Source organism: Molothrus aeneus, chromosome 8, assembly GCF_037042795.1.
Source record: "Molothrus aeneus isolate 106 chromosome 8, BPBGC_Maene_1.0, whole genome shotgun sequence".
Classification (NCBI taxonomy): Eukaryota; Metazoa; Chordata; class Aves; order Passeriformes; family Icteridae; genus Molothrus; species Molothrus aeneus.
The window spans coordinates 15,415,364-15,428,797 of record NC_089653.1 but is presented as its reverse complement, the minus strand read 5'-3'; the positions used below and the strand labels follow the sequence as shown (position 1 = coordinate 15,428,797).

At 40.2% G+C, this 13,434-nt stretch overlaps 1 protein-coding gene and 1 long non-coding RNA gene across 3 annotated transcripts; one reads left to right on the top strand and one right to left on the bottom strand.

Annotated features, from left to right (window-relative positions):
- Window positions 1–459: 459 nt before the first annotated feature.
- On the bottom strand, window positions 460–11,353 carry SYT15 (synaptotagmin 15). 2 transcript variants are annotated; one of them, XM_066555058.1, is made up of 8 exons: window positions 11,254–11,353; window positions 8,007–8,205; window positions 7,182–7,324; window positions 6,357–6,652; window positions 5,386–5,556; window positions 4,761–4,881; window positions 3,534–3,713; window positions 460–2,110 (listed from the first exon to the last, which is right to left on the bottom strand). In XM_066555058.1, exons 1-8 carry the CDS (start codon window positions 11,258–11,260, stop codon window positions 1,974–1,976), a joined length of 1,254 nt encoding a protein of 417 aa, XP_066411155.1. In that variant the 5' UTR covers window positions 11,261–11,353; the 3' UTR covers window positions 460–1,973. The 2 variants fall into 2 exon arrangements, with proteins under 2 accessions (XP_066411155.1, XP_066411154.1); XM_066555057.1 differs by lacking the exon at window positions 11,254–11,353 and adding an exon at window positions 10,635–10,656.
- On the top strand, window positions 6,817–8,837 carry LOC136559701 (uncharacterized). The gene is made up of 2 exons (XR_010784035.1): window positions 6,817–7,443; window positions 8,355–8,837. It is a non-coding gene; the product is annotated as an uncharacterized lncRNA (long non-coding RNA).
- Window positions 11,354–13,434: the final 2,081 nt, after the last annotated feature.

The following is a 13,434-nucleotide window of genomic DNA, read 5'->3' as shown; positions in this document are numbered from 1 at the left end:
AAGCACAAGATCAGATGGATGTTTTATAAAAGGCAGTAGGTAAAAAATTTGCTCATTATGTGACAGTTAAAAACATTGTATTAGAACTCCTTATTTGATGATGTTTCTTGCTTTGAAATAACTCTTGTTCAGGTAGAGTCAAAAAGGGCCTTTCTCACTTGCTTCCCTTGGATGACTGTGAGTACAAGTACATTGGTAAGTGCATTAGAATTTGTTTCTTCACAATTTAGCTGAAATTACTGAACACACAAGCTGGAAGTATTGTTACTTCAATGTATAATAAAAGAGGACCACACTGTACATCAATGTCAGACAGGTGACTTCCCACCTTGGGGGTATTTGTTAACAGACACTGCATTGCATGCATCTTCTGCACAAGCTCATAAACCAGCTGTCTGAAATACTAACTGCTTACTTTTAAGATCCTTAATGGTATGATTGAAATAATAAAATACAACATTTATTTGGTAAAATCACTTTATTCTAGTAATATGTTAACTGTATGATAACTGTGTAGTTTTTCTCCCCAGAACAAACAGAATAACTTTGCTTATCAGATTGGTTTGGAGTAGTTTTGTGGGGCTGAAATTTGAAAACAGCTTTGTAATGTAATGAGTTTGGCTCATTTTGTATCCAGTGGTGTAATTAGCAAGACAGACTGAGGGTACTGTGTAACATGTCAGATGGTGGATCAGGGAGGTCTGTTATCTTACAATTCCTCTGTGGTATCTTCTCATTCATAACATTTCCTTTAGGTAATAACAATATTATCAAAATGGAAAGTGGTTTCATCTCCCCAGAGAAGGCTAATATTTTTAAGGTTTTGAATTAATTAATGTTGTATCCTGTTTGAAAGGAAGTTGGTTTTATTTCAGCTGTAGAGGTTATGGAACATGATTGTGCAAAATGTTTTGCTGCAGTAGTCAGTGTGTCTGGTTTATGACTGTACAGTGAGAAGGGTACAGAGCTCAGGTCCCCAGTGAACAATCAAAAAGAGAAAAATATCATATTTTATTTTGATTAGGAATAATTGCTCCAAATTACTTTAGAGAGCAGTAATTTACTTAATGAAGAGGACTCTACTACTAAAACAGACACATGCCCAGGGGGCTTAAGCTAATTGGATTTTCAGTGTGAGAATGGTCATACCAGGTCAAACCCAAGGCTCTTGTAATCAATGCTCTGTCTCCAGCAGAGATGTGTTTAGAGAGAAATGTAATAGGACAGGACATGTCCTCATCTTACTGTCCCAGAGTACTCCAGTACTGGAATAGCCTCCAGTCACTTGTGACTCTGTGACTTCTCTGCTTGTCCCTTAGTGTCAACACAAAGTGCTGTACTTGGGGTCAGCTGAAAACACTGAACTGAGTTACTGCAGGAAATACACTGAGGTGCTGAGGGATGTGAACAGCTGCTTCCAGGTGTGTGACCAATGAGCAGTGCCTTCACCCTTCCTGTTCAAAAGAGGTCTTAAATGTAATGCTGCTATTTTAAACAAGTTCTACATGTATCAGTCAGTGTCTTTTGGGCTGTGTCTGTTTTGGCATTCTCACTGGGCTTCTCTCCCCTTTGGTGAAGCACTGTGGTGATGTGGAGCAGTGGGCAGATAGGCCTGCTGTCATCACTGGCAATTCTTGGGCTCTGTCTACATGTGTGATCATTTGTGCCCAGAACTCATGACCAAGAAGTGGAATTTACCAGTCAAAATAATTAATACTGAGAGATCATGTTTGGCTGTTTTGTTTGCTCAGCTGCATGTTAATTAAATTTAACATATATTTTGAAGAGAGGAAGGAGGGACTCCCAGCCTACCAGGGACCAAATCTTTTATTTGTGTTTGGTCAAGGAAATAATTTATTTTATTCTTTTCTTCTTCAGGTACAAAATCTTAGCAAAGATTTTTTTTTTACCCTTTAGATGAGAAAGATAGTAAGAACTTCTCCATGTTAAGGTTGGTTTTTCCTCAGTGCTGTTCATGTGCTGTGGCAGAGAGCATGCCATCGTTTAACCAGCTCCTTGGGCTTGCTGATCATCTCATTCCAGTGCTCCAGTTCTCTGCCACGTGTGTACATGAAAGGCCCAACTACCACTCGTCCCAGCAGAAGTGTTTCTGGGGAAAAAAAGGCAGTTAGTGATGAACCCCTGTGATGCTTCTCTGAAACCCTTGCCTACATTAGAATATCAACATGTATTGTAGGGGGTAGAATATAAGAAAATATAGTGTAGAAAGTAATCTTACCCCTAAGGAGTTGCAGCTGGGCCAATTATCAAAGATCAGGAGCAGGCCTGACTTTAACAGGCCACAGGTGTAACCAATGAGAAGAAGATGCTATAAAAGAGTGGGGTGGCTGGGTGAGAGGGGAGCTGGAGTCAGGTGGCTGCTTTGTGAAGAAGAAAGAGTCAGTGCTTGGAGGAGCTGCCCACAAGAAACACCAAGAAGGTATAGAACTTTTGTGATAAGGAGACAACAGTGTGGAACCCCTGTAATAAGATGACAATATGTTTTTCTCCAAATAATGCCTTTTCTGAAAGGTATTTTTTAAACCAAAACATTTCTCAGTGAAGTAACCCTGGACTTCAGGTTCTGTAGCTTCTACCTGCTGAGGTTCAGCATTAAAAGGTACAGCAGTAAGTGGGTGTTTAGTCAATGGAGGCCTGTCCTTTTACCTGAAGTTAAACTAAAACATCTTCAAGGTGCAAATATCTGATCTGTATCTGTCCTGCCCCTTTACCTCAGGTTTACTGGGGAAGCATGTCCTAATTTTGGGTATCTTCAACCTCAGTAGGATTCACATGATGCTCTGGCTTTGCAAAAAATAAATGCAGTTACTGAGACAGCTGGGAGCTGTAATGTGTGTCTTGCTACTGCCAAGGTCCAGATTGCTTATTCATGCCTGGATTTTTCAGCTATGAATGAGGAAAATTATTGAGATCATATTTGCACTGCAGGGAAGATGTTTTTCTTGTGAGCAGTAGAAATACTGAATTCTGATTTGCTTCTGTAAGCAGAACTCTTTAATGGATTCTCTAACAGTTAGTAAGAGGTGGCCTCATGCATCAGGTTTTCTTGCCAGGGAATGGGGATGTTTGCTAATCTCTCTTCTTTTTTTCTCTCTGTTGAGAGAATTAAAATTCCTATTCCTCTTTCAAATATGCTCAGAAGGAGTGAATGGCCACACAGTTTTGGAGGCTGTGTGTTGCACACACAAGTGTTCACATAAGCTTGTTTTAATGGGATGCTGGAATGAAACAAAGGCACAGCACCTTGTACTAGCATTGACTAGGCTACAGTGATTTTATTCATGTCTTCCATGGAATGTAGCCTCTGACAGAGAGACATATGCTTAACTACAAATAAGTTGTTCTGCTTTTTAAGAGACAGCCTTTGAAATACCCCAAAACTCTTACATGTTTTATGATTATTGCTGGAAAGGAATTACTTCCTCTCAACTTTAAACATGTCTCAAGTGTGTAAGAGATTTGACACCTTGACAGTAGTAATTTATATGACTGTAATAATTTATATAACTTACTTTCTCCTTTGTTACTCTGGAGCACAGATAGACTCAGGCTTGCTGTATCCAGCTCTGTCTGATCTGCCTTGAAACTGAAGGTTTCATTGTACACAGGGTTGGGAGTTCCCAGAAGAGCTGCTGTCTTTTTACTTTTGATGTATTTATTATGGTTCATTAGTGAGACTTTGACATACACACCTTGGAGAAAAAGAAATTCAAGACTAAAAGACATCTTCATGAAGCAGTTGGGAGACAGCTTAGGGAATTGCTTCCTTTTGGGAGTCAATATCAAGTGTAACATCAGATTGTGAAAGATTGATGGAACACACATGACAGCATGACATAAAGCAGGGAGGCTACAAAGTACCGAGGGTGCAGTTTTGGAGTGCACTTTCCAGTTTAAGTGCTGTTAAAATAAGCAGCCATATTCTTACCCTGCATCCTTGATCTTGTGTTTCTGTGCCTTCCCTTCCTCTGATGGAGACTTTTTTGAAGGCTTAATTTGTTCAGTCAAAAAAAATCTCAGTGATGTGTGTGTAATATATATAGAGGACTAAACTTCTTTTCTTTTTAAATTGTAGGCGTATTTTGCATTTATATTGTTTAGCTTCAAAGCCCTGCAAGAATCACTAGACTGAAATACAAGTTTTGTTCTTCATCTGTTTTTGCTTTTGAGTGTTAGATTTTAAAGAGCATTTTGAGGTAATCTCTGAGACCAGGGATACATGAGTATGTTGTACCAGAAAAAGCCTTCTGTGCTAAGGGAGAAAATTGTGAGTCCATGCCATGTCCTTTGAACAATAGCCAGACTGTCCTAAACTGAGATTTTTTTTCTCTCAACTCAGTTCCTCCCAGAACAGGTGTTCAGCATAAGCAGTTGTCCTGCAGCTGTTACCTCTGGGAATTTGACTTGAGGCAACTGTTAATGTCCCCTGAAATGCTGCCTTCTCTGGACTGGAGAGCAGCAAAAGGATGTTGCTCACTGTACAAAAACAGGAGAAAAAAGTTACCACCAATTGCCACAGGACAAACCTTTTATTATGAAACAAACCTCAAAGATAGCAAAACTAAGCTATCAAAATCTAATTGCCTCAGGGCAGAATATGGCTTGTTTCCACTCAAATCACCAGGATGTTTATTTGTTCCTGTCAGAGTCCCACAGCACAAGCTTGGGTGTACAGATGAGGAAGGAGCAAATTAAGACAGGAGTTGTGGAGCTGATAGCAGGGAGGAAATCCCACTTACCAACAGCAGGGCTCTCCTCCTGGAGCTTTAATCCCCTCGCCCTCAGAACCACCACAGTGAGACGGCCCAGGTAGTCATTGTAGCTCAGGGAGAACTGGATATCACCATGCTCTGAAGGAGGCTTTGGAAGCAGAACAACACCTGTCAAATATGTCTGAAAAACTCCCTCATCGTGTGGTCAAATGGGGAGACCAATCCTTTTTCATGCGAATGGTGTCTGTCACACTGAGGCATGTGAGTGACTTGTAATGGCTTTATTTGTGCTGTTGTAACATTTGATGGAACCAATTAATCAGCTTTCCTAACCCTCAGAATTATTCTTTTCTAGAGGATATCAATGTCCTTGCCTCTTCTGCTCTTAATAATTGAAAGAAGCAAATAACAAAAGTTCTTATGTAACAACCTCCTAATTCATGTGACTTTTCTAAGCATCTGGGTACTCCTTTTACAATAGCTATGGGTCTGCAGGTTGGTAAGATGGGAATTTCTATTCTAAATGTTTATGAAGTACTTTTGCATGTGAGGTACTTGGTAGAATGTAGTTCTACTTCAACATAGTTCTACTCCTTCCAATACTTGTAGGATGACTGATGTTCAACAGTGCCAAGAGCCTGGTATCACGTACCTCCAAGTTTTCTTTCTCCAGATCTCTCCATATGACTAGTTTGTTGTCCTCAGTTAATGCTTCATTTTTTAGTGGAAAGATAACTTGGCCTAGGAGATGATGCTTCTTCTGTTTATCAACATGATAAACCAAAAACTTTAGTGTCCTTTGGAGCAACATTTTACTGGAAACCTGTACAGGAAAATGAAGAATATTAATAATTATAAAACATCCGACACTTTCCTACTCTAGCATGACTTCAAAGGAAATATTTTTCAAACTGTGGTAAGTTTAGGTGGGGATTTCCTTTAATTATTTGAAGTACTTTTAAAATTTGCCTAAAACTTGAGCTATGTGGAAGTCAAGATCCAAGCTAAAATACAAGTTCATTTGGAAGCTGTGAAGTTAGTTGGTGGTTTTTTAGCTCATATGGATCTAGTGCTGTGTGATGCATTCACTTTCAAACTCAGATGTTTAGAATCTGTAAACATTTTTTCAGTTGTCTGAAACACAAACTTTTTTGGTTTTAAAGCTTTTGTCTTGTGGCATGTGCTGAAAGCCTGTTAGCATGGGAAGCCAAGTTATGCAGTACTGTACAAATAGCAGCCCAGAGATTCCTCCCAGGTTCTGCTGTCTAGCCTACTTCCACAGCAAAGAAACCAAAAGCTGTGAAAGCATCATGTCAGCATTGGCTCCTTCTGAACTTCTAGAACTGCTGGGCTGAACTGCTCAGCTGTACTTCAAACTGGGGGTTTTGTTATTCCCTGGGCAAGTTCTGGAACCCTTGACTTTAGTATAGACTAGAAGTAAGAGCAGTTGTGGGGCCACACGCTTCTGTAGCCCAGGATCTCCAAAAGCCCCAGTAAAAAATCCTGTCTGTGGTGGAAACAACTTCTGTCTTGGTAGAAGCATTGTGAACATACAAACATGTACTGTAGTTTGACAAGTTAATATTTGCAAACAAAAATCTGCCTCATCAAAAGAAAAAGTACCTGGAAAACAAAGTTTTCATCAAACTGAGGGTTAAGAGTTTTACGTTTTGTTTTGGACTGCAGGTAGCTTCTTTCATCAGGCAGCAGGTAGATTTTCACAAATGGACTGCAGGAATCAGCAGGAGGCTGCAGCTTTCTGACTTTTATCAAGGAGACAAGGAGCCTTTCTGACTCTTGCTCGTATTCTATGGAGAACCAGAGGCGGCCAATGCTGCCATCAGGAAAATCTGTTTCACTTTTGTCTTCAGGAAACTTGTACAGATCTGGGTTAATGGTTCCTACAACATAAGCTCCAGCTACAAGAAAAGGCAAAACAAGCACCCTCAGATTAGCCTCAAGAACCATTGCAGGCATTTTTAGAACCACTGCTGTATTGGGGTAAATCAGATTACCCTCTTTATTAACAATCAATTTTTTGTAAAAATTTCATATTTTATTTCCTTTTTCCTGAGATTTGGGGGAGTAATTGTAGGCTGCAGCACTTTTCTTTGTCTTATTTCTGTGATTGTACCTGGTTAGTTCTAGCTATTTGTAGTTGCAGCATGCAGCTGGTGATTGCTGTTTCTGGGGACAACAGACACTTCCTGGCCTTTACAAAATATTGGAGGAGAGATTGCTTTGTCTGCCAAATATGTAAGGTACCACAGCACTGGGAACAAAATTACTGTGTTCTTGCCCAATTCTCATATATAAAATGTATAAATGCATGGAGCATTTAGGGCTTGTGCTGGGTAATGCAGTCTCTGCTGTGCCCCCACGATATATGCTTCATAACACTAAAGCCACCCTACCCTTAAAAATAGTCCCATTTTTGCAATGCCATACCCAAGGAATGAAATGATGACCGTGGCCCAGACTGAGGGGTCATGAAGGGGTCCCTGTCTTCCTGAACCTGTTCTTCATTTGTCAGGTGAATCCAGTCTCGCCCATGCAGTGTTGGTGGAATGATAAATGGAACACTTCTGGACCTGCTCAAGACAGCAGCACCTATTGACTCTTCTGGTTTAAAGCTGGAAATCAAACTTGATGAGAGTACTAAGTTTACTGCTCTTATGTCACAATGTAAAAATTCTACAGACATGCAAAGGTAAAAATAAAATCAAAAAGCAAATAAAAACAATTGCTTAATGCATAAAAAGACAGTGAGGCACATTAGGTCTTAATTCTTCTCACAGATTCTTGTCTTTCCCCCTTTCCTTCCCTTTAGAATTTATCTTTCAAAGGAAAGGAAGAATTAACTGCAGCTGCTTGTTTTAGAGCCAAAATCCCTGAAATTATTAATTCTCTTAGAGAGTCTCCTTCCTGAACTAAAGTCCTGTTGTTTCTGTTATTAGACTAGAAATGACTCTGGAACATAGGCTGGGTTTGTCTAACAGGTAAAACTATCCATTCACCAATTACACTTGAATATATTCTCTCTTTTAAATAAATCAGGAATAACCATCACTTTGATAGTTAGATTATCCTTTTCCTAAAGGAACAAAACAGAACATGCCTGATGTTTTCATATAATTTAGGGATCGCCTTTATTTCTGTACATGCTATATATATATATATAGATATATGTTTGGATCACCTGCTCATTTGACATTTGACAAATTGAAATAAATTACATAGCATATGCTTTAAAAACAAAATGAAAAAAGGTACCTTGTACTTTTTAGATGAATTTCAGAATTTGCCTGATCCTGGAAAATGGCATTTGCATTTGTTGTTTTGACAGGATTGATGAGCTTTTCATAAGAAAAGAGGTGGCAAAATTTTTTCCAAAGCAGATATGCAGTTATTCCAAGGAGGACAAATAAAAGGATCCCTCCTATTATACCTCCAGCCACAGCAACTGCTTGTTCTGTTCAAACATAAAAGCACACAAAACATCATAGGAAGATCAAAGTATATTTTGGGTGTAGACAGGAATATTAAAGCTAACAAAAACCATTCCAAAATTATTTTTAAATTAAGCATTCAGCTCACATGCACATTTTTGTTTGGTTATAGCATGGTGCAGCACCTGAAGAGACATAACAATGGCAGTGACAGATCAGAGTGTTCAGAAGCACTGGCAGTTACTGCAATGTGAGAGACTACAGACATGAAAAAACCCAAATGCCAAAGAATTATTCAGGCTCTTATTTTGTATTAGCATTTACCTTAGCATGGCAGAAATGCTAGAGCTTGCATAATGGAAGAAAAAGAGAACTCTGGAGCACCTAATATGAAAGGTACCATTGTTTTGGTTTGGTTTGTTCTTCCAACTATTTATCTATGTTGACTTGAATCTGGACCCTGCCACAAGGAACAAAGTAAAGCTATGGGTTGTTTTCTTTCTAAGGATGCATGTGTTTCCTGACCTGTGAAGTCAAAGTTAAATATCCGTTAAACAGAGTTTCCTGAATCGTGAGTACTTAACATACAACAAAATCTTGTTATAATTACTGTGAACAAACCCAAATAAAACTAAATAAATGTATTTAATATGAATATCAGAAATTCTGTTGTGAGAATTTCTTGTTAGACCAAGGGTAGATAATTGCTAATAGGTTCAGTTCATTGCTTTCACATGTTTGCTGAGAATGCTGGAGTGATAGGCTGCAAAGATTATTTTGCTCTGTACCTAAACTCTATCTTCCACTCTGCAGCCATGGGAGGCAGCTCAGGAGCAGCTGAGCACTGGGTGCTGACAGTTCTCAAGGTCTCCCCTGAAACTGAAGTAGCCAAGTGACCTGGCATTTTCTTACAACTGGTACTGAATTTTTTTCTTCTCTGCTTTTAGGTAGAGTTAACTTGATTATGCTTTATTCCTTTTTCTTTTTATCTATCTGTGCTTGGTAGGTACCTTGCAGTTAGCCATCTCTATACAGTGATACAAGTAAAATAAAGAAAATACAAGCACAAAAGCATCAGTCAACACTATTGATAGTTTTGACTATCAAATAATAATAGTGTTGAATAATTCCAAACTATTTTCATTTAATTTAGTTTATTCATTAGAGCTATAAAGAGTATGGGAGGTGAGTTGAAAATACATCTGTTGCTGATCTTTTTCAGTGTTGCTGTGTTGCAGTGACATGAAATGTCCTTCAGCTACAGAACGCTTAAGTAATTACTTTGTACTATAAAATTAACCTGCCCATAGCGCCTCAAAGGCCTTAATCTGATCCTGACTCATTTTCCTGCATTTGGTGGAGTCACTGAAGCCAAGTTGGTTTTGCAGCTCCCCTCCAGGTGTGTTGCCTTAGGCCTCTGCAGGAATTGGCTGGCTGCTTCCCTGAGTCACTGCTGTCTCCCAGCAGCACCGTGAGCAGCCACCCTGCTCATGGCGGTACCACAGCAACAGCACTTTGCTGTCCTTGCAGCTGGTGGGTGAACTGAGTGGGTTCCAGCATTCAGCCAGACTAATAGTGCAATGCTTATTCTGAGCAACAGGAAACAAGCTCCTATTTGATGTGGGTTAATATTAATACAGAGACAAGTCTGACTGTGCCATGTGGGTAAATTGGTTTTCCTTAATAAGAATGCACAGTATGAGGAAATGCACATGAGCATGGGAATTTTATGTGTGTGTTCCTTTTAGTTTTGCAGGACATGCTCAAATATATCTTCAGTCAGACTCGTATTTTATTGCATCTCAGAAGGCCAGATGCAGAAAAAATGCTTCAGTTTAATGCCCATGAACATAATAGAAACTAATGGTTTCCTTCATGTAGGTGCACTATAAATAACACAAATCTCTATATGGCTGGTAGTTTTACTGTCTGATCTGAAAGGTTAACATTTCAAGCAAGCTGTACAGGTCTTTGTTTAACTTGTCCTGTTCATTCACAAGTCTCTGATGCTCTCAGCAGCAGTCCTGTGTTCCCCTATAGCCAGTTTGTCACCATTTACCATTAAAGACAGTATGATGAGGTGTGCATTGATTTTGGAGTAAGAGAATGAGTTTCTAGTCTTTTAGTTAATGAGTTTGTATGTATTGAATTTGTTCACCGCAGAATGGTAAGTATTCATGACACACCCATAGGCATAGACTCAAATTCTGGGGTTTTTTTTAAACTTTATATAGCTGTAGATTTAAGGTAAAGTTTTACTCATTTTAGTAGTTACCTGTAATTTAATGAGAGTAAGGAGAATTTGTCTCACTTTTAGACCATCTTATCTGATTAGATCAGCAACAGAACCAGTGGCTTAGGGCACAATGTAGCACTAGTCACAAATTGACCACTGAGATTAGTTGCATCCACTGTATGCAGGGACAAAATATGTATATTTTAAAATAACTACCTGGCATCATGAGCAATTGATGTATTGTATCCTGCTGCGGTACAGGATCGTGGCAAAGGAGATGGAAAAGACCTGTTGGACCATTTCATCTCCTCCTCCCCGAGCCAGCAGACTGTCTCCTGTTGATAGGTACCAGGTTTATCCTAGCATAGTGCAGGTGCTGACAGGCATCCTCTGTCTCCTCTGGGATTGCATCCCGTTTTTGCTTACTGTGTGATTATATGCTTTTAATAAGCTTTACTTAAACTTTGCAGCAAGCTTTTTGGCTTACGAGCAAGTTTACAAGCAGCTCGTTCTCCACAACTAGTTTTAATCCCGTATAAAAACACAGTCTAAGCCCACGTACAGTATAAATTAAATAACTGGGGGGTAGTGGAGGCAAGACTGCCCATTTGCTGTGCCTGTCTCCAGGGCCGAGCCTCTGCCCTGTCGGGCGGTGCTGGCAGCCCTGCGGTTCCAGCTGTCCCTTCCCTGGCGGGCTGCGGAGCGCGGCCGGCCGGTGCAGGGACAGGTCTGGGCTGATGCTTTAGCGAGCCCTCCCCAGCGCCAGCCCGGCCGGGGCTGCGGGAGGAGCTGGGCACCCCCTCCCTGCCTCCCTCGCTGCGCCCCCGGCACTTACCGGCCATGGGTGCCGCTGCTCCGGCGGGCCGGGCCGAGTGCCCGCCGCGGTCCCGGTGCCCGAGCGCCGCAGCCCCTCCCCGGCCCGCCCCCGGCTCGCACACGGCAGAGCCCGCGAGCAGCAGCTCCAAGACAGGCATCGCTGGCCAAGAAAAGCAAAGGGACCCGTTCGGGAAAGATCCCGAGCCATCCCAGGCATTGCCATCTTCCCGAGGGAGGGCTGGAATCGGGCAGGAATGATGCTGACCATTGTGCTGCATAAATCCTCTGGCAGCCCTGAAAAGGCACCTGTGCAACACTGCCGGTGTGAGAAAGCTCCAAAAGCTACAGTTGAGCTCAGAAAAATTCTTAGATATTAGTAGCTTAATTCTGAACATTCGTGTGGGCCAGAAATAGCATGCATTTCTTTTTTATCTTTAACAAAATAAGTAAGCACAAAGGAACACATCTCCTTAGACAATTGCAATTACAGCCCTTACAATTTGTATTTATAAACATAATAGTCTTTAATCTCTGAGTGTGTAATGGATACAACCAACCAGATCTTAACCAGCCAAATTACTCATGTATAGTTCAGAAACAAAGTATTTGCCATCACCTTTTGTCTCCTAATGCTTCTTTCACAGCCAGCATATGATAAGAACCTATACCTTTAATTTAACAGCTGTTTGTATTACATGTTCTCTTCTTGTTGCTTGTGTAGTGCATAGTGTTGTTTAATCTAAAAGCCAAAGAAATGCAAAGGAATTAAAAGCAGTAGGGTCCTAATGCAATTCATCTTCTGAATCCTCCTAATGAATCCTCTGTTCTAAGGTTTTGGTTTGTAGAGTCTTAGAATTCTTTTTAATCATTGCATTTAAAATATTCTGTAAATGTAGGAAGGTTAAGCTTTTGCTATTAATTTTTGAGTCCTCTGGAAGAAAGAAAGTGTTTAGATAATTTTTACCCAAAAAAGAAAAAGCTTCATATATTTTAGTTTTATGCTTATAAGATAGTTAATTATTAAATAAATATTGCACAGTCAGTGCTTTTGCTACTCTTATTTCTCTATTGAATTAGTGCAAATGCTGAAGTAGAGTTTTTTTCTCGGCAGTTTTGCACTTATCAGGATGGCAAGACAACAACTGCCTGCTTTCTCTTGCAGTGCTCTTGCTTGAGCTCACTTTTGTGGCTGTGTGAGGAGTGCTGAAGCTGCTGTGAACACCTGATTGCTTTCAGAGCCCTGCTGCCCAGTGCCAGATGCTCTGGCTCCCACACAAGCTGTGCTGCCTGTGTGGAGCTGTGGGAGCTTGGACATCTGGGAAGCCCTAGCCAGGAACCATCTGCTGATTCAGCTCCTGTTCCAGTGAGCCCGGGATGGGACGCCATGACCTGGAGGGGCAGATCCTGCCCTCCCCAAGTTCCTGTGGAAGGAGGTAATGGCAAAGCTGTTGAACAGGGAGCTTTCAGTTTGATTTTCTGCCCTACTGTGATGTTCCCCGTTCCAGTCTTTCTGTGCTGAGTTCTTGCCACAGCTAGAAATCAGAATAAATACAGGACATGAAACACAACTATTCCCTCCTTTATCTCTGAGTGCAGCCTCCTTCTTAGCCTAAATCCCTGAACAGCTAAGAGTTTCATGATTTGTGGACCTAGATATTGTACTATAAATATTCAGTGTTTCTGATGCATATTTTGTAACATACACATTTTTCAGTCTCCCTATCCAGGGACATCTTACAGTCAAACCTTGAGCTTTAAAAGACCACTTAAAAATTCTGTCACAAAAAATTTTTTGAAGTGTGTTACCTTAAAAACAGGGATGTCACAATGCTCATTTGACACCTATCTAAGTAACAGCAAATAATTTATCATATATTCATGTAATTCCCACTACACTGGGTGAAATTCAACATACGTATTTTTTAAGTTGGATATCTTTGAAAAAATCAAGTATTTATTTGACATATAAACCTTTTTATCCAGTTCTGATTTACAATTAATTTGATTGTGTGTAATTACTTAAAGCTGTGTATAGGAACATCCCTTGATTAAAGATAGAAAAGTATTTAAAGAAGATACAGCTGTAGGATCACAAGCATCAATAGGTCTTTAGAAAGGAAAGTAATTATAGCATCATTTTACACTGAAGTCTAACTCCTACTATTATTTATTAATAATCTTAAAGCTTCAACAGATCCCA